The sequence below is a fragment of the Haemaphysalis longicornis genome, unplaced genomic scaffold, assembly GCF_048455015.1.
Source record: "Haemaphysalis longicornis isolate Haplotype H1 unplaced genomic scaffold, Haemaphysalis longicornis Haplotype H1 scaffold_5, whole genome shotgun sequence".
In the NCBI taxonomy this organism is placed as follows: Eukaryota; Metazoa; Arthropoda; class Arachnida; order Ixodida; family Ixodidae; genus Haemaphysalis; species Haemaphysalis longicornis.
Genome location: NW_027526385.1, coordinates 62251577 through 62275248, shown reverse-complemented (window position 1 = coordinate 62275248; position 23672 = coordinate 62251577). Strand labels below are relative to the sequence as shown.

The 23672-nt window shown below is 45.2% G+C and overlaps 2 protein-coding genes and 1 pseudogene across 2 annotated transcripts in view; 1 reads left to right on the top strand and 2 right to left on the bottom strand.

Annotated features, from left to right (window-relative positions):
* The window catches only part of LOC144138318 (lysosomal alpha-mannosidase-like), a 46291-nt gene extending 38666 nt beyond the window's left edge, over positions 1–7625 (bottom strand). The window contains exons 1-2 of the mRNA XM_077670535.1: positions 7449–7625; positions 719–1070 (exon numbers count right to left, since the gene is read on the bottom strand). Of these exons, the coding sequence (XP_077526661.1) occupies positions 719–1070; positions 7449–7625 (529 nt within the window). The remainder of the gene's footprint in view (positions 1–718; positions 1071–7448) is intronic.
* On the bottom strand, positions 4381–5053 carry LOC144139260 (nucleoside diphosphate kinase A pseudogene; annotated as a pseudogene).
* A 1324-nt stretch (positions 7626–8949) lies between the features above and the next one.
* Positions 8950–14771, top strand: LOC144139259 (8.6 kDa transglutaminase substrate-like). The gene is made up of 4 exons (XM_077671666.1): positions 8950–9091; positions 10277–10333; positions 12939–13065; positions 14065–14771. The coding sequence occupies exons 2-4, from the start codon at positions 10284–10286 to the stop codon at positions 14212–14214; spliced, it is 327 nt and encodes a 108-aa protein (XP_077527792.1). The 5' UTR covers positions 8950–9091; positions 10277–10283; the 3' UTR covers positions 14215–14771.
* The last annotated feature ends 8901 nt before the right edge of the window (positions 14772–23672 follow it).

Here is a 23672-nt window from a genome sequence, read left to right as displayed (position 1 = left end):
CTATGGGTACGTTTGAGGAAAAATATACGTAATTAACCGGCAGCGCCCACGTTCCTTTAGTTAAGGACGCCCGTTGGGTTATTTTTACGATAGTAAACGCAAAATGTGGCAGTGCAACGCCGGCACGTGCAAGGCGAAAAGCACAAAGAGAAGAGAACTCCCGCTGGCACAAATTTTGGCAGGGGGCTCGCGAGCCCTGCGAGGACGGGAAGTTTGAATTGCATGCATTGGTAGCAGTAAGCGGATAACGGCGGTAGAGCCCATTATGGCGAATCACTGCTCTGCACTTCCGACAGCTTTTACATTGAGTGGAACGGCTTTAATTTTTTTTCTACTTTGCCTCTTCTGTGGAGGGCCCGGGACTCTCAGACACATAGTGGGCGGCTGCAACAAGTCTACCCCAGACCCCCTAACATCCACCTCGTAGATCCGCTGCGCCCGATCGAAAGGACTGTCGACGCGGCCCGATCTCAAGCCATCCTATAATGCAGCCGCCTGTCTGAAGCATTTCCTTGATTTAAAGTTTATTCTCTGTCTGTATCTCTCTCTCTCTCTCTCTCTCTCTCGTTTCACACGTACATAATATTTGACATTTTCCTTCCAAAATTGGTGAACACGAAATAGGTGATCAAATTTGTAAAATGAACCCCCCAATTCTTCACTTCAGTCGCGCTAAGCCACAGGTGCGCAGCTATCGCACACTTAACGTCGAGCTCACCGAGGCTTGCGTCGGCCTTCCACACGAACTGCGGCGCCACGTTGTTGGGGAGGCGGCTGAGGAAGAGCCCCTGGAGGCCCGCCTGCGAGAGCAGCGAGGCGAACTCGAGCGAGTGTCCCCATGTGTCGATCTGCCAGGCGGCTCGTGGCCGAGCGCACTCCCCGAGGTTCTCCTGGAGCCATCGCATGCCCAGCGTCAGCTCGTCCACGAGCGCCGAGTAGTGGCAGCTCGCCTCGTCCGGCTGCACCCAGCCGCCGCCCAGGGGCTCGAGGCGGCCCGTGTCCACCAGGCGACGCAGGCGGGTGCGCGAGCTCATGTTCTGGTCCTCCCACCAGCGAGACATGAAGGCCACCTGCGTGTATCACGTTAGCGGCGTCAAAGAGGAGAGATGGGACATACTATCCCCGGGCACTTTGGCCAAGAACACGCCCAGTGCACCTCCATTTGAAGGCGAAGGGCCTTTCGCACGGACTACATTGATTTAACGGGGCTTCAACAAAGACTGACTCGTCAACAGTATTTTAGGTGTGGAGTACCTTAGGGCCGCACAATGTCCGCCCGCATCCGTGCGTGTAGCATTTACAATCGCAAAAAATCACACAGGCACGGGCACAGTTCGAGCCTGTGTCTGGTAGACCAGACACGGTTAGTGTCAGTCGTCTTGCCCTTTGGGCAATGACCGTGAGTTAGCACCCGAGAGACAAACCGCTTACTCCCTCGCCTGCAACGGTGCGGAGTACATTAGGACCTCCCAATATCCGTCCGCATTCATCCGTGCGCACACCACCATCAAGCGAAAATCAAGCAAAACTCGATTTGAGCCGTGAATTGCAGTTTCATTTAGGTAATAATCAAGGCGCAACACCGCGGCTCAAATCGAATGACGGTCGGGGCGCAAATCGGATGTCACTCGGGGCGCAACTTGGATGTCATTTCGAGTGCCCATACTCCGCACCCTCGCCATCATCCACGGTGGGGAGATGCTGCCATTTTTGTTTTCTGGGTCTACATCTATTCCTTGACATACTCTGTTGTACACCTATTTCTTGACGTACATTCATCCATCTTTAACTCGACTTCATATTTCCTTATCCCAATCTACTACTTCGACAAAGGCCCATCTAATGTCTGTCACACGGGACATCAAAGTGCATCTAATGCCCCACCCATCAAACGGTGTCCCATTACATGGAATGAAATGGTCCACTGGTTTTTTTTCTCTTTACCTTGTGTCAGTAACCACCGATAATACTATTGCTACCAACACTACTACTATACTACTACTACTACTACTACTAGTAGTAGTAGTAGCGGTAAAAACTACTACTGCTACCACCGATATACTGCTATTATCTTAACAAATAGAATGTGATAAGTGTCTCAGATTATTTAGTTGGTTTTTGTTTTCGTTACAATCCTCGCTGAACCCCTCCTCGTGTACCAGTGACGCTTCGTGTCAAAGTTCCGGCAGAAGGGAACTTCTCAAGTTCCCTTGGCCTTCATCACGGAGCCTAGCCGCTGACATGACTATCAAATCTGTAAACGGGTATTGCTATCCACTTCCGTGATAGGATTTGGTGACAACGCCGAATAAAACATCGGCTGCGACGACCTGATGGGGACACTGAACCATAGCAGGTAATATTTTGTATTTGGTATGACATGATGGGGCAACCTCGCCCTAAAACTTACTTTTAACAAAAAACACTGTGCAAACGCATGAATGGTTCCACACAAATTTTCATCGTGTTCCATCATACGCAACCTTCCTTTATTCAAAAATTCAGGGAAGTTTCTCCTCCCGCGCAATACTTCATTGGTGAAACTGTTGTAAGTAAACATTGCCGTACACTTAGTTAAGTTTCAGTATCATCGTTTATCTGCGTGGTTGCGGTGCTAGTAATCGTCGTCGTATGTATCGAGGAGGTCGTCTTCTTCTTCGCGGTGAGGGGTGGGTAGTCTTCCACGAGGTCTTCGCCATCGACTTGAGGCAGCGGTGCGGGATCTACAAGTCATCTCGGAAAGGATTGGCACAATCGTAGCCATGTCTCCAATGGTTTCTAGAGAATGCGGCGGCCGCGGTGACCTCTCCCAAGCAGGCTGTCTTTTCAGCTTTAGAATTAGCCCTGGAGTTTCTTTGTTACATGCCCGGTAGCGCTTGCTGACAGCACTGAAGTTTTTTTTTTTTTTTTTTGCTAAAGCCACTTCGCGTGCCGAGAACGCTCTGCGGCCGCCGCGGGGCAAGCGCTCACGATCGCTCGCCATTTACTTCATATTTTTCCCCTGCAAAAGCGAACTTACGGCCAGTAATAACAGCTTTGATGTTAAAAGAGTGAAATGTCTCCGAACCTTCTGCCCTGCTCATGTTGGTAGAGAGGGCAGCGCGAGCGGGTCACCTCCAGGATGCAAGGCATCCTAGACTGAGGACGCCTCTCACCGTGCGGGCGCCTTCACTTCGCGCTTGCTGTCTTGAATAAAGTTTATTCTATCAATCAATCAATCTGCGACTCCACCTGAAACATGCGAAGGTTGAAGGCCCAGCGTCTTCAGCAACTCCCGACATCTTCAAACGCTTTCTGCAAGCAGTCGCCGCGGAAAAGGACACGTCATGGAATCCCAATGTGACTAGTACGAAATGGCGGAGCGCTAAAAATACAGGGAGGGTGACAGCAGGCAGAATGGGCTTATCCATAGAGTTTCATACTGATATATACTGCAGGGAAATCTGTCGTTGCAGTCGCGGGCTGTTGTTAGAGCCGCCATAGCAGGACAGACGTTGATGATAACGATTATAACTTTCTTCAGCTGCTTGACTTTGCTAGTCACATGACTTCTTTTTGGTTTTGCAACCGAAATAAACAACGAATGTAACATTTTTTTGCCCGTATATAATAAAATCTGTTAAATATTCTCAAAAATGTGTTTTTGGAATTCCATTTTTACCATAATTTACCACATTTACATAATCTTTCACCCTAAAACTGTTACTTTTTTTATAGCCACAGTGGACTTGTCAGCTTGTTGAGAAGCCGTGCCAAGGACAAGCGCGACATGCCTCCTCTGGACATGACGGAACGCTCGCTGAGGCGCGGCTCGTCCAGACAGTGCCGCCATTTTCCCCTCTATAGTATATATTAACATGAAACTCTATGGCCTTCCGCTTTATGCAATCTGTTTTTAACGACATATCCTGCAGTTACCGGGATGCAGCAGTGTACGTGTAGAAGGGCCCCGCAAGGCGACGAGGTCACCCACCAGAGAACGCCTCTCCGTGTCCTCTCCGGCAACGAAGCCCACAAAATAACCGAAGGTGTTGCGTCTCATGCGTCTCTACGGATACGAAAAATAATCAGTTTTAAAGAAAAGAGAAGACCAAAAGGAAGCGTAGCCGGCGCTGCAAAGAAACCAGCGCAGAAGTAGCAGAACGCGCTCTCGCCATTCTTCCTGCACGTGCCAGCAGCGTCTGTTCGGCTGGGACCGAAGTGACGCGGCGAGAGCCACACAGTGCGCGTTACGGGGACGGCGCCAATCAAAGAACGAGCCGAGTGAGACGCTTGGCCCCGAAGCAAAAGGCCGCGAAACGCTCTGCGCGTCCGCTGGCAGCCTACAGCGAAAACTGTCACTAAGGAGACGCAACGCATCGTGAAATGAAATATCAACTTTATTTTTGCTTATTGAAGCGCGCTGAGCAGGTCGCAACGATTAAATTACGAGCACGCAAAAGTAACAAACAAGGCCGAGTCCGCATCATTCGTAGAAGAGGGGGTGCAGCGGGGTTTTCCAGCCGACCAGCTCGTCATTCTTGAACCACAGCGCGATCTCGTTCTTGGCGCTCTCGACGCTGTCGCTGCCGTGAATCAAGTTGCGTCCCACCTGTATGCAGTAGTCACCGCGGATCGTTCCCTGCTTGGCCTGAAGCGGGTTGGTGGCGCCGATCATGTCCCTTCCCGTGAGGATGGCGTTGGCTCCCTCCCAGACCATGGGCACCACGGGTCCGGTCTGCATGGACTTGATCAGCCCGTTGAAGAAGGGCCGGCCCGCGAGATCGGCGTAGTGTTCCTTCAGGAGCTGCTCGGAGGCCATCATGAACTTGAGGCCGACGATCTTGTAGCCGCGGTTCTCGAAGCGCTTGATCACCTCGCCGACGAGGCCTCGCTGCACGCCGTCCGGCTTGATCATGATGAAGGTGCGCTCGTTAGCCATGGATATACGACTGGTAGGGCTGAGGAATAGCAGCCGAAGAAGCGCAACGCAACTTGACAGTGCAGGGACACGCGAAACAGGGGAACTGAGGAACGCCGCTGCTCGCTGTCTGAAGCGGATTGCATTGGATTAGATTTTGTTGGCTGCTCTAGTGAGACGCATTGCTGCTGTCCCTGCAGGGGGGCGAAACATTCAAGCCGATGAAAGAAAGACATTTTGAAGTTTGGAGTTCTTTTCTGTCCCTTATAGTGTGCACAATAAATATTTTCTCACTAAAAGGAGTATTTAACCACACGATGGTTCCTACAACATTTCTGCGCACAGTACCCGAGATGACGCGCGAAATTTGAAGTGCGTTCGGTGACTGGGTGCACGCTGAACCACACATGGCTTCTCCGAGATGACGGGCGATATTTGAACGGCGTTCAATGGTTGGGGGACGCCGGTAATGAGGGCAAGAAATTTGTACGGGCGCTTACCAGCAGAAGTCAAGTAGATAACATTGGGGACCCGTTAATACCCGCTGTTTTTAGTTGCTTGACAACGTTTACCTGTGGATATTTAAGGACGTTCAGCTATAACAAGATACGTAAACGGTTCATTTTATGATAAAGATGGACATAATGCACGCAGAGGTTCAGTATATGGCGGGGCTCAGCCGCCTAAAAGAACAGCAGCTTTAGGTTTTCAACCGTCAACGCACTATTCATAAAGATCCCGGCTGCGGTGGCTGCTTTTCTAATGGAGGCGAAAAGAGAAAACGCCCGTGTGTCGAGATTTCGGCGCACGTTAAAAATCCTCCGTGTGGTTGAAATTCATCCGGAGTAGCCCCCCACTGCAGCGTGAATCATAGCCCAGGTGTTGATTCGGCGTGTTAAGCGCCATAGTCGTCTATTCATAAAGGAATATGTAGTATAAAATCGTAATAAAACATATTTTAAAGCAGGCCCCACCACACACTAGAAAACCCATACGTGAGTTTTATCCGTCCTAAAACTGAATATGCATCTGCCACCTGGGATTTAAGTGAGGAATACTATACTCGCGATATTGATTCGCTGCAAAACAGTGCTGTTCTTGTAATTTTTTTGATTATTTACTTTATGCAAGCGTCACAGCACTAACAAATCCTGCCGAGTTGGTTCCTTATCACTTCACCGCCAACATGGTCGCCTAAAACTTTTTCATAAATTGTATAATCATGAGCGCCTAAGGGACGACTTCCTTCGCTCAGCCACTGTTTTATTTCATTAAGGGTTTATTACGTTTATTAAAGTTAAGCGTATCATGGGCCATTCAGCTAGCCGAAGACGCTTCTAGAGCCCAAGGGCTCTTGGCCGACGTCTAGGATTACCGGCTGTTATGCAATAAAATTTTCTTTATCTCTCTCTCACTCTGTCTCTCACACACTCATTCATTCCACGCACAATAATAGAATGAAATGACCTACCACAGCACATTGCCAAAAAAGCGAAAATAACAAAATTTCAGGATTTTATAAGGAATGAAACAACCTAAATCTGTTCCTGCTTGCGTGTCTTTCTTTTTTGTTCTTACTTGCCTTGTTCTTATTATTGCCTTGCTCTCTTGATGAGTTCTTATTGCTTGTGTTTTCTGTATTTGTAATTTGGGATTTTGTTTGCACCCATTTATGTTTTGTTTGTTTGATGTATGCACACGCTACCCCTTATTTAATTGCCTCGTACGGAAGGCCTTTAGGGGTACCTGAATAAATGAATAAATAAATTGTGAAGCGTGGGCCAACAGGAGGACAGGCCATACACGCGCCTACACTGTAAAAAGATCTGCACCTTTAAGGGCATTAAATCACTGTCTATAACTAACACCCTTACATCATTACAAAACAAAAACAAAGGAAAGCACCCTAATGGTATCTTGTCTTTGATACTACCCTTACGCCCTAGCAAAACCACTAGAATACACACTTTTGAAGGGTGTTTTACCTTCAATTACGCCCTTTGAAAGGGTGTTTTTCCTAGTTTTTTCATAGGGTGCAAGCGTGTTAGTAGTAAACAAAAAGGGTGTAAATCAATTTACAGTGTACGTCTATCAATGGGAAAAAGAGTGACCTGACAGTAAAGGACGGAAAGAAAAACAAGGTAAAAGAAAAGCAAGAATGTTAACCAGGTTATGGCCTCGTTTGCTATCCTAACGTGAGAGAGGAGAACAATGGGGAAAAAAATAAAGCCGAAAAAGAAGGGGAAAATGCTAGGACAAAGCGCAGAGATATGGAACTAATCTTAGGACACTATAGAAGATAGAGTTCAGTTAGTTCATAGGGTGCAGTCTTTTGTACTACAGTCTCCTGTACAATTCCGCCGTTTTTAGGAAGCACAGGAGCACTTTTGTCACCTTGTGCGTAGATCAAGGAGAAGGCAAGTGGCCAAGTATTTTCTCCCCAGAGAAGAGCCGCGGAGAGTCCGGCTTGCATACAGGGAATGTTATATACTAGTGTCGTTGCTGCAGTTATGTCCCTTTACGTGGGTTGTGTGAATCGTGGAATCACCTGGTCGAAGGAGAAACGTCTGGGAGAGTTTGGAGAGAGCTCCTCGACGACGGCAGAGAGCGCTGGCTTGGCCCAATTCTCGTACAGGTTGTCAAAGGTGTCGGATGCGTCCAGGCGCCAGTAGGGAACCATGTGAATGTTGAGCACACCGTGCTTCGCCTCCGGACACGTCTGCATCATTGGAGAGACATACACGCAATCACTTGATGTTGCTTTATCAATAGATTTTCACACCCTACAGTGCTTGACGTTACGTGTAGAGCCGTGCGAGATGCTCGGCGACGTAACGGTAACACCAGGTAAGACTTTGTATAGTACTCCCTTGGTATTATAAAGAACACCCAAGTAGCAAATTCTGTATCCCTATTCTGTACGAAAGGCCTAATATTACTTCTGTCGAAACTGTAAGACGGGCTCTTTCTTGCAATGTAACATTCAAGCCTGCTGCATATCAGTTTCTCAACACAATGATGACGTAACGAGCTTGGTTGCGCTGTGCGAAGCAAGCAACCCTAGTCGTAAATGAGCATCATTTTTAAGCATGTACCTTCGGGTGAAAGTCATTCAGGTTGTGGAGGTCAGGCCATGCCTCTATGTTGAAGGAAGATGACAGCAGTCAAGTTAGCAACTGTTCTTAAGGTCTATCATACAAAACAAAGACCTTGGATATCAACATTCTTCAAATTCACGCATATCCCTGAGCGCTAATTGGATTATGGGGCGTCTCATTTGCTTGCATTTTGGTTGCACCCCGCTCTGCAGTCTTGGCATGTGTTCTTCCCAGAGGATATCTCACAAGGAAAAAAAAACAACGACAAAGTGTAAGTAGAGCAGCGTTGGAAGCACCCCAAGTAGGAAAAAAACTACTTCTATGTTTTTTGTTTGTATTTTACTGTCCCTGATGGCGCAAAATCAACACCATCGTTGACACTACCCTGCGTTGTTCTCGGGGGCCGCGCAATCACTAGGAGAGAAACCATACACCTTATTGCATTTAACTCACAAGACAGAACGTTCTAAAGGCGTCAAAACACGCGGTTGTATTTTTAGCCGCCATCTCGTAGACGACGAAGGCCGATCAACACTTCGTTTCAGCCTCCGTATCTTTATTTGCTTGTAAAAATATTAGATATATTCTGGCAAGCTACAGTTAGTTGGACTTAGTTAAGAAGAAGAAGCTCTTAACGGATAGCCCTACGACGAAATCGAGAAACCCTTGGCCTGGAAAAAGAAAGAAAAAAAAAGGACGGGGAGCAGTTGGCATCTTTGGATGACCCTTTGCCCAAGGGCGTCTATACTGCAAGAAGCCCACTTGTTTTTCAGGGCTTGGCCGTCCCTGCTTTTATAAGCTACAGCAACGTGACACTCTGCGGCCCTGAGCAGAGAGCGGGATAGTACTCGCGCCATTTGTTGCTGTTTCTGTTTCAGCTACTTGTTTAAGTCTAACTTTACACGACCTCCAAACTAATCGGTATTCATCCTATACTTGCTGACCAGACCACATTTTTGGCTCATTTTACTTTTGGAAGGGGGTGTTTCGCTATATAAAAGGCGGCTCGCGTGGTTCTTTAGGTTGCCAAAGTTCGTGTTCTGTCCACTTTTGAGTTGACCATTTGCTTTTCAGCATCCCGAAAATCGTTTATGTAAGTTTTTTTGTAACTTCGTTGCGCTCGCATTTATAGCTTTTATACGTCACGTGTTCACTCATGCCTATCATACAGCTCGTAAGCGACTTGACTGCTGGTAAGCCTTATTGCGCAAACTGCGAATGCCGCAAAAAATGGACACGGGCTAAGCGAACGTGTGTTATTGCTTTTGGGTAACCGCATCATGCGGAGTTTCGTGCGGGTGACGTTTCTGCGAAGATATTGCCATGTCAACTTTTCTTTGGTTGTGAAGCCACTTCTTTCGAGTATTTTACTGCCTTTTTCATTAGGTCTTTTTGCTTTGGCGACTGAAATATTTTAACTTTTTCTTCAAACTTTTCGCGGGAAAAAGGCACAGAATACAAACCGATGGGGAGAGACACACCCCTGCAATTCCAGACGTAACCGTATCTTTCCGATAATTTATCAGAAGTTCTCCCGTGTCTTATAAATATTTATTGCATATTTACTGAAAGTAATAATTATCCTGGATTTGAGTCTTGTATCCAAAATGTAAAAATGGTTCTTTGAGGTTCCGTGTTGATGGAAACTTACGGGATGTACGCTTTCAGCGGTCAACTACACAAAATTCGAAAAAACGTTTACGTAGTTTTGATGTGCAGTTTTTGTGCACCTTCGTTGCGAGAGTTGGAGAGTTCGTTACGAGAGTGACATCATGATGATGATATGGTTCCGTAAGGCCTCGGAAGGGGGCACAATTTGTTTCTTTTTTTTTTTGTTGGAAACGTCTGAGTGAGACTGCCGCACTCGGACGTGCCTTCCAACGCCGGGATGAGTACCCATGATTTGTTGCTAATTCAGTCGCAAGCTAGCAAGGAAAGGAAAACGAATCAGTACTTATCAGAGATGCTTGAAGTAATAACGCGATGATCAACGGAGCTCCAAAGTGCTACGAGTTCGAAGTATGTGCTCACAATTCTTCAAGCACACACACAGTAGTCACCAGAACAGTCTGCAATATTCCTCAGCTCAAATTATATCAACGGAAACTTCAAGATATATTTTTGCGTTGAAACGCAAGATATAAAAAGTGTAGGAATTTTTTTTGGTTACGAGCGTAGTATTCATGCCGTCTAGTTTCTTTTGGCGTTTAGCGATGTTTTAGGCCGTGTACCAGGTGCGGAGCCTTACTAAAAATAATCACCATTTTTGCTTTTTCAGTTCCAATATGAAGGTCGCTCTAGTCACCATTCTTCTCGTCGCAGTAGCGGCTGTTTGGTGAGTTCAAAAGTAATTTTCTTCACTTTGTTTGTTTGACTGGGAATGTTGCTGAAGTATTCTCAAACTGCCATAAGGCCAATGATAATTTTCTTTCTACAAAGTTAAACGCGCAAATCGCCGCTCATCTTCTTTTGCACAGTCTTTCATTCCACGTACCATAGTCGAAGGGAATAATCTACCATCGCATATCGCCTCTCGAAAAGACAACACGAAATTTCAGAAACTAATCCAAGAGCTCATCTAACGCTTTGCTCTCATTCTGCGTTTTAAGGGCGAAGCCCTTTAGGACCTCGCAGTGTCCGTGCCGATGTCTGGCGATGTCCGTGCGCAAGGGGCTTTACGTGCGCACAGCATTGTACGCCATCTATCGAGAGCGGCGCACACTGTAGTACCATCCACGCGCCATCTGGGGAGAGCGCCGGTAACTACAGTAGCAAAGAGGGCGAAGTTCAATGGGTAGAAAACGCAAAAACAAAGCCAAAACCCTAAACTATCTAACAATAATTCGGGGAAAAAGACGCCGTCAACGATGCCGAGTGTGCGAAGTACTGGGACGCGAATTGTCTTTCGTGTGGCGCTTGTCATTTACTGTGCATTTACTGCACCTCAAAATCATTTAAACCTCTGAGTGCATCAGCACACACGGACGATGACGCTCATCACACACGCAATACACAACTTGCGCCCCACTGCTTCGCACCCTCGGCATCGTTCACGGCGTCGAGATGTGTGATTTTTTTGTTTTCCTTCTTTCAAAACGTGCGGTTTTTTTTCTTCCCTGTATCTTCCATTTTCTTTTTTCTTTTTGCTGTGATGATGGGTTGTCAATTGTGCTAGCGTTAGAATTCGAACCGTTTGTATTGTATTTGTGTCTCTTTTCATTGCTATTATGTATGCAATGTTGCATTATCCTTCTTTTCCAGGTTACAATGTGTGCATATATATTTGCGATCTAAGTTTGAATATTCCCTTTTGGTTTGCTTGTTTTTTTCTTTTTGTTATGCTCCTGCAATATATGTGCAAATGTAACCCCTACGTAATACCCCTTCACTGGGGCCTTTACGGGTATTATAAATAAATAAATAAAATAAATAAATAAAATAAATAAATAATAAACTGAGCGAAATTTTTCAGACGGTGGGAAGGGGGGTTCCAGAAGCCATTCGCGAAACAGTTCTTGTATATCCTAATTTACCGGCCCCGTCATAACGGCCTTGCGTCCGGAATAGTACAGAACTGCCAAGTGAATCCGGCAGCTGATTGTCCAGTGTCGGGTTTTTTTTTTCTTGTTTCATTGCGACTTTTTTGAGATAAATCAAGAAGAATAGTAACAAGATTGAGCGGTCCGCTTAAGTTATTATATTATTCGTGCTAATTACTAAACCACCTTTAAAATAATCTCAATTCCGCATTAGGTAGCGTATACTTTGATTATGCGGGTTTTTTTTTAAATTGACGAAAATAGCTCCCTGCTTTCACAATCAAACCGTTTCGCCTCTCATCTACGAAAAAAGTCACCCATTTTATTCACCGCAAAAAATATTTAACCGAAACTTTAGCAAGATATTTATATTGGAAAATTTCTATGAACGCGCAACCTGTTTTTTTTTGCACGAGAGGATGTCAGAATACTAGCTGTACTGAATATGAAGGTGGTGATTTTGGTTTTACGTTATTTAGAGTTCGTTAGGCCATACACATAAATGTTATGATGCGTTTTAGGCGACCAAAAGAAAGGCCACGCATTGCGGGGACTTGGAGCTCTGTATGAGTAGGCACCAGAGATGCGGAGGACAGAGGAGGACACAGTGGCAAGGAGCGTGAAGGGAGTGGAAGGGGAGTGGGAGGACGGACAAGGAGGAGAGAGAGAGGGAGGTGTATTAATCTCGACCGCACAAATCTCCCACATAAATGGAACCGCAGTAACAGCGCATATCTCGCCACATAAATCGTCATGATCACCTCAAGATCCCCCTGATTCGGTATGCCTCCGTGCACTAAGTGCGCCTGCGCAAAAACTCTCGTGTGGTGGCAGTTCTCATATACGGCGATCTGAGCTGCCATCATTGAGGCTCCAATCATTCGTTGATCGTAAAAGACGAGGCCGTTGGCAGAGCAAACGCTTCCTTAGTAATGAACGTGCTTAAAAACAACGGCCTCTTATTGTGCCTCGGCTTTCTTGTTGGCCTAGATTAGCTTACCCTAGCCCAACCTAACAGCATAAAGCAAACCATGAAACTGACATTAGAAATAAAAGTGATTTTTAACAGTACATACTAACAGGAAACGGTATATTGTAGCACTAAAGTGATTTCTAACAGTACAAAGTGATTTATAACAGCTGGAAAAAATGTACACAGGAGGAAATGCATATTTTACTTTTAGGAAAGTAAAGCCCCGTTACAACGAAATCACTTTATTAAAAATATCGCTTTATGCGAAGTGTTTAGGGGTCCTCACCTCAATACAGTGAATAAAGCGAAGATAAATCTCGCTTTCAACAAAGTAACACTTTTAACAAAATCAATGCTCTGTCATGGGGGTTTTGCGGCAACGAGGTTTTACATATAAAAATCGCTCGCACGATCACTTCCACATGCAGCGTGTCCTCGACGTCGGTGCCACGTTGTGATCCTGGGGCCTGCGAAGGGCTGGCCTGCCCAACTAGCGGCCCTTGTGCATGCGGGAGCTACAAGGACACCTGCGAGTGCTGCGAGTACTGCTACAAGGTACGCGCGCACGTGTGCTTAAATGAATCAGCTTGGTTTTTCCAGGCCTTGTTTGAGGTAATGGGACGCCAACGTTGTATAAACACCATTCTTACATGAGGGTTCAGCTTTTTGGAGCGATTAAGCTGGGGGGATCCCTTGGCACCTACCTACCTAACATACGTGCAACGCACTTTCCCGGCATGGAATGAATATATATATATATATATATATATATATATATATATATATATATATATATATATATATATATATATATATATATATATATATATATATATATATATATATATATATATATATATATATATATATATAGTCTGGAAAGATAAAAACTCACAGAGCGCGAAAAAGTGAGATTAGTAGAGACAGAGATACACGAGAAAGACGTAGAAAATAGAAATAAGTTTACTGACGTTTCAGGAAGAGGACACTCTGAAGAAAAGAAGTCCTCTTCCTGAAACGTCAGTAAACATATTTCTATTTTCTAATTTTCTACGTCTTTCTCGTGTGTCTCTGTCTCTACTAACCTTATATATATATATATATATATATATATATATATATATTCGTTTGTTTGTTTAATAAATGCTGCAGATAAGAAATGTATGCATCTAATGGCAGTCTGAAAGCTATATGAAGAAATACTGCGTCAAAATGAACAGAAACATGACGGTTACAGTCTTAGAATCAGAAACAATATCAACAATATTCAACGTGATTGCCTGCATAAAATAAACGCACAAACGCACAATACACGAACAGAAACAGAAACGACAGCTTAGTTGAAATGGCGAAGTTACGATTGGAATGGTTACAGAGTGCGCTTTTAAACAAAGCGGCGTCAGCCATAGCAGCGACGGAGGCTGGAAGGTGGCTCCAATCATTTCCAGTCTTTGGAACGAATAATTCGAAATACGAATTGTTGATCGGACAAATCATTCTAAATTGGCCCCAAACGCTCTGCCAACCCCTGCTCCGCCATTGACTTCGACCCAGTGCGCCGACGAGGAGTGCTGGCCCGAGCGTAACGAGCGCTGCGGTGATGGGATGGACTGCGTGCGGTCAGTGATTGGCGAGGTGGACGTCAACGCCATTCCAGGCCGCTGCACGGCCAGGGATGTTCTTCACAAAGCCACACATCATTAAACCGTGATGCCCGGGGCCCGCCTGACTGGGAGAGCATCCAGTGAACAACGGCCACTCCGAACACGACCAGCACGCCCATGGGATATCGGCCTATGCATGACGTCACTAAAGTCGCTAAACATATCCTCAAGCGGGGAGATGCGCGGGAGGGGTATGTGTGAAAATGTAGTTTGCTGTGACAGTGCCAAAGCCTACGGTCTGTTTGTTGGCGCTCTTCCTATTCAAGTTAATATGCAAAAATAAACGCCGCGTATATATGAGATGGCTCGAGTGCCTCTTTAGGAGCTGGAAACCAGAAGCACAGAAACATAAAACCTTGAAGTCAATGTGCCTTAAGTTGATTTTAGGGTGTAATAGTTAGGGGGCGCCAAGGAGGTTTTGAGGGGTTGATTTGTCGCTGGTTTGTTGGAGTAATTGAAAAGGTTAGCTCAACAATACGCCGCTGTTTGCGACCGGGAGTCCTTTTCCATTTCCACCTTCTGTTATCCTCCCCACCTCGATGCGTCTTGAAGTGTCGCCCCACCATGTAACCAGACACGAAATAAAGGCTGAAGATAAAACTTCATGCATGTCGCCGGTCAATTTTCTTTCTCTTACTTTTTAAAGACGATAGTCTTTCTTGGATTACGTAAACACATAAATTATGGTGTGTTTGTCGGTGGCTTGATTCAGCCACCCGGCCAAAGTGAAACAGAAGATGCGCTATAGTCTTATATACCCACAGCCAAATCTAAATGCTTAAGTCCGGTGTCAATGTCCATACTAGTCAACATTGTTGAACAAGAACAAGACATTACGCAAATATAAGGCAGTAAATCAATACATAAGTGATGTTTGCAGTGTTCCTTTATTAAAAAAATTCATGGATGCTCGGTTTTTGCGAGAGCAAATGAAATACTCCATCAACGGCAGAAAATCGTCGCCTGCTGTTGCCAGTGCTACCTCCTGGCGGCATTTTAGAAATGAAATGGCAATAGCAACGAAAAATTCCACTAGCTGGGATCCACGTTCCGCTTAAAACGCTCGTGGAGCAGGTCAACGAAGTTCTGTAAACGTTGTAGTAGGGTGCCTCAATTCATGTGCGTCACCGCTGTACGGATGTGCTGGCACCGAGACACCCGACGTGGAGCTTTGGAACGCGGTAAATTTAAACTTACTTCAGCAAACCTCTAGCGTATTATCTTGGGAGGAACGAGATGGGAGAGGAACAGCAAGAGAGGTGAGCGGGAAAGAGAAGGAACGCCTTTACTTGGCAGGGGCGCCAGTCGACTAACGTCTTTCGGTGACATTTGCAACGAAAGGAGCAGCCATTTTCCCCACATCTTTTCAAGACGTCGACAGAAGCCTGAGAAGAGCGTACGAACGCCTTAGGCGTGGCGGAGATTATTCACAAATAAAAGAAATTATGGTGAACTTCTTTTTGTAAAGCATTCCTAACAACCATATAATAGGATACCAGACACGCGAGCTCGGACATCCATACCCCTCAATCTACTGCTCGTGTCAGTGAGACTAGCGGGACATGAAACTTGCCTGACTGATTAATTGTGGTCAACTCGCCGAAACTGCACCTGAGCCGCGAGGCGCTCTGTATTATAGGGCTCCAGATTAACTTTAACCTCATGAGGACCATTAACGTGCGTCGACATCTCGACACACAGGCGTTTTCGCTTTCCGCCTCCACCTGTGAAGCAGCCACCACAGCAGGGATCAAACCCACGTCCTTGGCCTCAGCAGCGCAATGTCTTAACAAAACAGCGACCACTGCGGGTAATACTATCCTGTTTTTTCAAAAGGGAAAATGGCACATCCGTAGTTCTTGCGCTGGCAGGGCCTTCCGCCAAAAAACCCATACTTGACATTGCGAGCTGCTTCAAAAAAGAAAACAAGTTAGGTTTTATAAATGTTTGAAAAACTACATAAATTACGTGTGCATACATATGACGTTAAACCAATACAATTCCGATTTATATCTTTTGCACAATTACCATGTTAGAAATATGGTGTGGGAACCTGCGAACATTTAATAACTGTAGCCGATGTTATTGACCTTTTTCCAGCATAGATGGGTGGTTAGTCAAAACACACGAGTTTATTTAAAGTTCTTGTTTACTTCACGCCGATTCCCTTAGGATTTCCTCACATAATGTGTGTCTACTATACACGTAGAGATAACACAAGCTTGTGTTACATACATTGCTGGCGGAATCTACAAAAATGTTCCCGAACAAACACAAGGCTGGCAGTTGATATTAAGCAGGGAATATTGTCGGGAACCACTAAACGCCTCTATGGAGCATATTAAGCTATTGGGAAGTGACCTTAAGCCAGGACCCCTTGACACCGCCTGGTGTCTTGGGATTTCGTTCCTAGATAAAGCTAATCATCAGGGCCCGAGCTGTACAGGGCTTTCTCCGAGTGCTCAGAGCAGGTACAGAATAATAGGGGATAAAGTGCGGGTTTTTATCACAGCTCCACATATCATAGTAGAGGGTACCGAAAGGCTCGCAGAAGCGGCGTTGCGTGGAGAGGAGCATTGAGTAGGAGTCAGGATGTGGGCTCTAGTTGGGTTGGAAAAAGTGTTGGTTTGTATGCCCTGGAGTTGACAGACTTGTTCTTTCGTGAGGTGTTTGTGCGGAGGGGAATATATCGTTCGCTCCTGGCGATAATGCTGCGTGATTTTCTTCGAAGGACTAGAGGCGACAGGCCTACCATTTTTCACCGAACGCGGCTTTCCGTGCGTGTCAGCTCTTGGGCATGCTGGTCGGCAGCTTCGTTGCCAGGCGCGTCGGCATGGGCTGGAGCCGAAGTGATCCTTACGCAGTGTTGAGGAGAATGCTGCGGTAGAATTGGTATGCTGGGCTGTGAGATGAAGCCGTTCGAGAAAGTCCTGTACGCTTGTTGGCAGTCCGTGATAATGATCTCCGCAGCGGCTTGGGCAATTGCTATGGCCACATCTTGTGCCTGTAGGGCGTGGGTGGTAGGCGTTGATGCTCTTTTGAGGAGGATTTCAGTTTTAGTCACAACAGAGGGGATGGCTCTTCGTCCGAGGTGGGAGGCTGCGCCTGTATACTCTGTCGTGCAGTTTTGGCCGAACTGTTTGATGATATTTTTCACTTGGCGTCTCTACAAGATTTTTGGTTGTTACGCTACACGGTCTCGCGGGCATTTCCCCTTAGCCCTACACTTTGATGTTGTAAGTATTTTACAGAACCAATGTAATTGCCTTGTGGCTTGTGGATGTGGTAGCCCTACAGGCAACATCTGTTTAGACTAAGATGGAGCTGTCCCCACACCGTCACACCCTCGAAGGCTTTATATGCAAGGATTTGTACCCGCTGGCTCTGATTTTTTTGCAGTGCGCCTTCAACAAGGCCTTTGAAGAAAAACAAACGCTATTCCAAAAGTAAAAAACCAGTGGGGTTTCTAATCTTACCTGGTACTGTGTCAATTTTAATGTTTTAATCAGGGTGTCGAACCGGAACGGAACCGAACCGAAAACCGGAACTTAACCGGTATTTTTGCCGGAACTGAACCCGAACCCGAACCGTTATTTTTTGAGCACGCTGAACTGAACTGAACCGAACCACTGAACTGAACTAAGCACGCTGAACTGAGCCGAAAAAAGAAATAACGGTTACCGGTTCATGCCGAAACGGTTCGACCCTCAGTTCTTGATATTGCACAGTCAATGCAATTCAGGTCTTTTTTCTTTCACGTACCATCAACTTCGTAAACGCTCGCGCACATTCCACGCCAGACAGTTGGGCACTATCACGCTCTATGAAACAATGTAGCAATGGTCTGTTACTGCTAAAGCCGCGAGCATAGTGCAAGCTGACCAAACGAAATTTAATTCTCGGCAGCTTGCAGGGGATATAAAACGACTTTGTCCTTCCCTAGCTGCGACTTTATCGGACCAATCAGGTTGCAGGAGTGCTGCACTGCGCAACAGCGAAAGCACACACCCGATGTGTGCAAACCTTTTGCATTTCATAATTTGTATAAAAGATCCGACACCTGCATATTGTTAATACTTGACAAGTGTGACCGCAGGAGCTGCTCAGTGGCTAAGCCGTTTGCTGCTGACCACAAGTGGCCTCGATCTGCCTTCCCACGACCGTTTTTCTGAAGTAGATGGAAATCGAGAACGTCGGTGTATCGAGATTTCGATCCACGTTTAATATCACCAGCTGGTTAAAATAAGTCTGCTGGCCTGCAACATAAGCTGCGCCTCGAAGCAGAGATATAGCACGAGGCATCAAATTCGCCAGTTTTTTTAATGTGTTTACGCGGAAAACAACAAAAAGGAAAATGCGAATCACGTTGTTTTAAAATATTAAGCAAAAAGTAAGTAAAACCGAATATGTAAAAAAAAAACCTCCAAAACGTGGATGTTGCTCTATACTTTTCTTTGCCCTGCCTTTCACAACCAAACGTGTCATCAATGCGAAGAAAGTGACTTCCGTGGTCAGTTTTTGGGGACAGTACAGTGAACAAGTTCCGTTTTTTACAGATGAAAATAACAACAGATATGTCAGGGAAAACTGTTAAGGTGCGCACTTAATCCCTTGGCAAGAAACTGCAGCCCTCGACCTTGTCTTGGAAGCAGAAACAGTAACAAAGCAGATGACACGTGCAGAAAGGCAGGCCGGTACCTCACACTGTCCCATTCGCCCAGCGATCATTTTTTCTGCTTGTTCTGCAGTTTTGTCTCTTTCAGATCTGCTTTTTTCGAAGGTGCACTTGTACTGACTGCCCAACTCGCTACATTACTTCTACTGCTACTCGTTCCGGAGGGGAGTACTGCTGTGCGCGAATTAAAGAGCGCCTAAACAAAAAAGTTCCATCCCATACTCCGCGCGTCAAATTTCCCTTTCATTTTGTAACAGCATAATCTGTTATAAGATTCCGCAATGTAGCACACGGAACGATGGCCGGGGTCAGGCGGTACGATGACATACAGATTGTAATGCACGCATCCGGTATAGCTATCGCAAAAAGAATTGCAGTGGTCAGAGCAATAATGTAGTGACTGAGCGTTAACTAAAGCTTACTTTTAACAAAAGTGTGGCTAACACATTCGATAAGGTGACAGCTAACAAATTATTCAGGGTGACCAAATAATCTAATTCATTAGGAGTATTTATGTGCCTGTTGTAGGATTTTTCTGTTTTGTTAGAAATATCAAAAATGTGCGTCATTGGTATTAAGCACGCACTGGCATTTGAACGAACCAGTACGCAGGCCTAAATTTAAGGCTTCAAGGTTAACGTGATGGGCGGTTTCATAGTGGCGATTGCGATTTCAACAAAAAAGGAAGGGGCAGAAAATATATCCCACCGTCATATCTCTTGGCGGTGGCCTTATGAATAGTCGCTAGGACAACATAAAGTCTGAGCTAGAAAGTAGGGGGTGAATCGTCGCCGCTTCATCTTTTAAAGACGATAGTCTTTCTTGGGCTACTTAAACCCAGAAATTTTGGTCTGTCTGTATGTCTGTCTGTCTGCTCGTCTGTCTGTCTGTGACTCGATTCAGCCACCCGGCCAAAGTAAAACTACGCCTGCGCAATAGTCTTATATAGTCACAGCTCAATCTACCCGTCCGGTGTAATGTTCATACCTGTCAACATTGTTGAAGAAGAACAAGACATTACGCAAATATAAGACAACAAATTTATACAGAAGTGATGTCTGCAGTGTTCCTTTATAAAAAATCATACATGCTTGACTTTGGCGAAATTAAATACTTCATCAACTCCAGACAAAAAAATCACTTCGCTGTCGCCTGCTGTCGCCCGGGCCACTATAGCTTCTTGCGGCATTTTAAGGAATCAACTGGCAACAGTTACGAAAGGTTCCACTAGATAGGTTCCACGTTCTGCTTGCAACGCACGTGGAGTAGGGAAACGCGGTTCTATAAACGTTGAAGTCGGGCGCCTTGATTTACGCGCGTCTTCGCCGTACGGCAGCGTTGGCATCGAGACACCCGGTTTGGAGCAGTGGAACGCGGCAAATTTAAAATTATTTAAGCAAACCTTTGGCGTCTTTACCTTGGGGAGCGCGACGCAAGAGGAACAACATGAGAGGTGAGCGGGAAAGCGAAGGGAGGCATTTACTTGGCAAAAGTCGATAAAGACTATCGTATTTTGACGACATTTGCAACGAAAGAAGCAGATACGCGGCCAATTTTTTTTTCTAATATATCATGATTGTTTAAAGTTTGCTTTGCAATTGCGCCGCTGCCTTTGGGGAACAGCAGCATTTTGAATTTTTGTTTGTGTTTTGATTTGACTGTCGTTTAAACTACTAAGTGATTTGTTTCTAATTTCAGTGATAATTCAACTCATCGAACCGGTTCGCGAACCAGTTCGGGAGCTTGAACCGGTTCGCGAACCGGTTCGGTACGTGATTTTGTCGAACCGGAACTGAACCGGAACGAAATTATTTCACCCGAACCCGAACCGTAATCGAACCGGTATTTTTTTCGGTTCGACAGCCTGTTTTTAATGTTAATGTAAAAATTTTTCATGTTAAGTTAAAATTTCTAAAAACATTTAGGTTAAAATTTGAATGTTTTACGACAGCCGTATGAACCCATCCAGAACAGCATTATAGCTGGCAAGAGCACCACTGTGTGCGTTATAAAACTAACACTGAAGACGTTTATTAAAATTAATTTCCCCCATAATTGTGTACCTCAATTCAGGCGATACGTTATTTCACCATATAGCACAGCCATAAGCATTAGTTTGTTTTTAGAGCTCGGGAGGTGTTAAAGTACCAGGTATCCCACAACAACTACCTCACCGACAACCCATGAGTTTGCAATGTGTCCTATGTTATCCCAATTTTTAAATTTTGACGTTCACTCGTGTTTGTACAAGCTTGGTTCTTCAAGGACGCGGGTTCAATTCCCGGCCTCGGCGGTCACTTTTCTAATGGGACCGAGAGGCGAAAACGCCCGTGTGTTCGAGATTTTGTTGCACGTTAAAGACCTCTAGGTGGCCAAAATTAATCCGGAGCCCTTCACTACGGCGCGGCACATCGCCAGTATAGCGCCGGTGTATTAAACCTCCCAATCAATCAATAAATCAATCAATCGTACAAGCTTAGTTTTTGCTTTTTCCGCTTGTGTGGAATGAGCATATTTTCAATTCGAGAAATGTCCATTTGAGCCATTTCGATTGTGCAGTGAGAGCATAAATCACCAACAGCTTCAAAAAGAGGACGATTGAAAAGCCTCTCGTTTGTGGCAACTTTACTCGCTCACAATGCTCGCAAATTAGAATAAAACTTGAAGGGGCCATGCAGACGGAACACAAGTTTGGTTCACAGCAAAGAGTGCCTCGTTAGAATTATACTGGCACCACTTTTAACGCGCACTTCGCTCAAATAAGCTATATAATTTGGAAAAAAGGGGATGGCGACAGGCTCATTTCCGGCAACAGAACCTATGATGTCATATGCCCAGTTGCGCGATTGGTTGAGGCCGGCAAAAACAAACGCAAATTAGGCAGGGCTTATAAGCTTGCCAAACGAGCTACTTGCGCTTAAATGAATGCATGTTAATTCTACAGGAGTAAAAATGGTGCGGTAAATAATGAAAGCGGCGAAAATACACGTAAGCATAGAAGTACCAATGCGCACTGCTGTTGGTACTGGGCGCACTATGCTTGTTTTAGCTGCACAGCAGTCCGCCGCTTTGGGGTTGTCTCAGACGACACTGGCCGATTGGCGTAAACGACATTGTCTTGCGTGATCCTGTTTGTCAAGCATACCCCATGTTTCACGAAATGATTACTTTCTACCGTAACAAAACGAAGCCAGGGGCAAATACAGTCAAAAACATTGCAACGGGGGACAACGGTCTGTGGCTGAGTATGGTAGCGTCATCTGGGAGGACTGAAGGCAAACAAGGCTGCATAGCGAATGACGCAGTGGAAGTTCGTTTGAATACGCGCACTTATGACTTCATGGCGGACGTCACGTAAACACACGATTTAGCGTTAGAATCACAATTTTAACCTAACTTGATTATTTCTCAGTGAAGACGGCATAATTTGCTGCCGGACAAGCGCTGGGAAAACTATAAAACACGAATATTTCGAATTGTTCTCCATGACGCCTTTAAAAGGAAACGGCTACAACTCCGAACTTATTCAGATAATTTGGCGAGACCACCCATAAATCGTAATAGAGGCCCTTCGAAAAGGAAACAACACTGGCAATTAAAGTGAAAACTATTGGCCAAATATATGGCGTAATAAAAACAGATCTTACATTGAAATGTACCACCAAAATCTAGAACATATCAACCATGAGAAAATAAATGCTTGAGAAGTACAGCAAGCGCGTTCGAACCTTGTTGCCACAAAGATGTCCCGTATCATGTACTCGCTATATAACCGGAATACAGAATATGTTTTATGTCATAGAAGCACGTAACCCATCCTGTTCGTACGACTGCAGCATCTCTCCGCACCATGGTGAAAAGGAATTCCTTATTCGGTATCTCAAAACTACAGACAGTGTTTGTTGTTGCAAACTTGCGAAACGTAACCCGTTTAGCAACGCCAATAAACGGAGGTTGGGCTGTGACGTTTTTTGCGAAAACTGATAGTAAAATCAGTGCAACCGTTACCGTTTCAGAATGCAAAATGTAGGCAGGCGGTTGTTCTGAGAAACCGAATGTGTGCTACTTCGTTTATACAAAATAACAAATTTTACGGAACGTTTGTTGTTCTGAACAAGGGCCGTAAATTTTCCTAATGCATCAACAAAATAAGAAACTGAAGATATTTTCTTCCATAGATGTTTTTAAAATAACGGCTTTTTGCAAAAAACACGCCGTTACTTTTGTTATTCGCTTGGACATTCTCCTTAGCCTCCAATTAAATTCGAGTCCTGTTGCTTCTACTATTCTTAGCCCCTGTTAGTCGGAGTTCTTATCGCCCTCCAGCATGGCCAACCTAAGGAACCGAGTGCGTTAATTGGGCAAAGGACAAGGCCGGGCGTTTTCTTTCTTTCTTTGCGAGAAATCGCCTTGCGGGAAAAAAAGTTGTTATATCTACAACATAGCAAACGTTTCATGCAGAATGCGTTTTATTGAACTAAAAAATAGTCTTTGTGGAGGGACGCAGCACAACACAAACCACCAAGAACGTTGTCCTTGAACAGACAAAAATAAAAGCATTACAGCTACTGGCACGGTCACAGTTGTGTCCTCGCAACAAGATCAGTTAAAGAGCAACTCAACCCTCCTATAGTAATCACCAAAACAGTGCGGATCAAGATAAAAATACGCGCCCATGTTTTGTCGTGGTACCGTCAAGTAAGGAAGCCCATATGTTTTCTCGCTACGATTTCTTTCTTTTCGTAAAATAATTGGTCAGCTTGATCCATACTTTCTTCCTACTGTTTTGGCAACTCAGAAGAGTGCTGTATTAGACGTGCTGT

Excerpts from the sequence above, each read along its gene's own strand:
- LOC144139259 (XM_077671666.1), top strand. The coding sequence starts at position 10,284 with ATGAAGGTCGCTCTAGTCACCATTCTTCTCGTCGCAGTAGCGGCTGTT. Across the intron at positions 10,334-12,938 it reads GTCGCAGTAGCGGCTGTTTG|CGTGTCCTCGACGTCGGTGC; the intron begins GTGAGTTCAAAA and ends TTCCACATGCAG. Across the intron at positions 13,066-14,064 it reads GCTGCGAGTACTGCTACAAG|TGCGCCGACGAGGAGTGCTG; the intron begins GTACGCGCGCAC and ends ACTTCGACCCAG.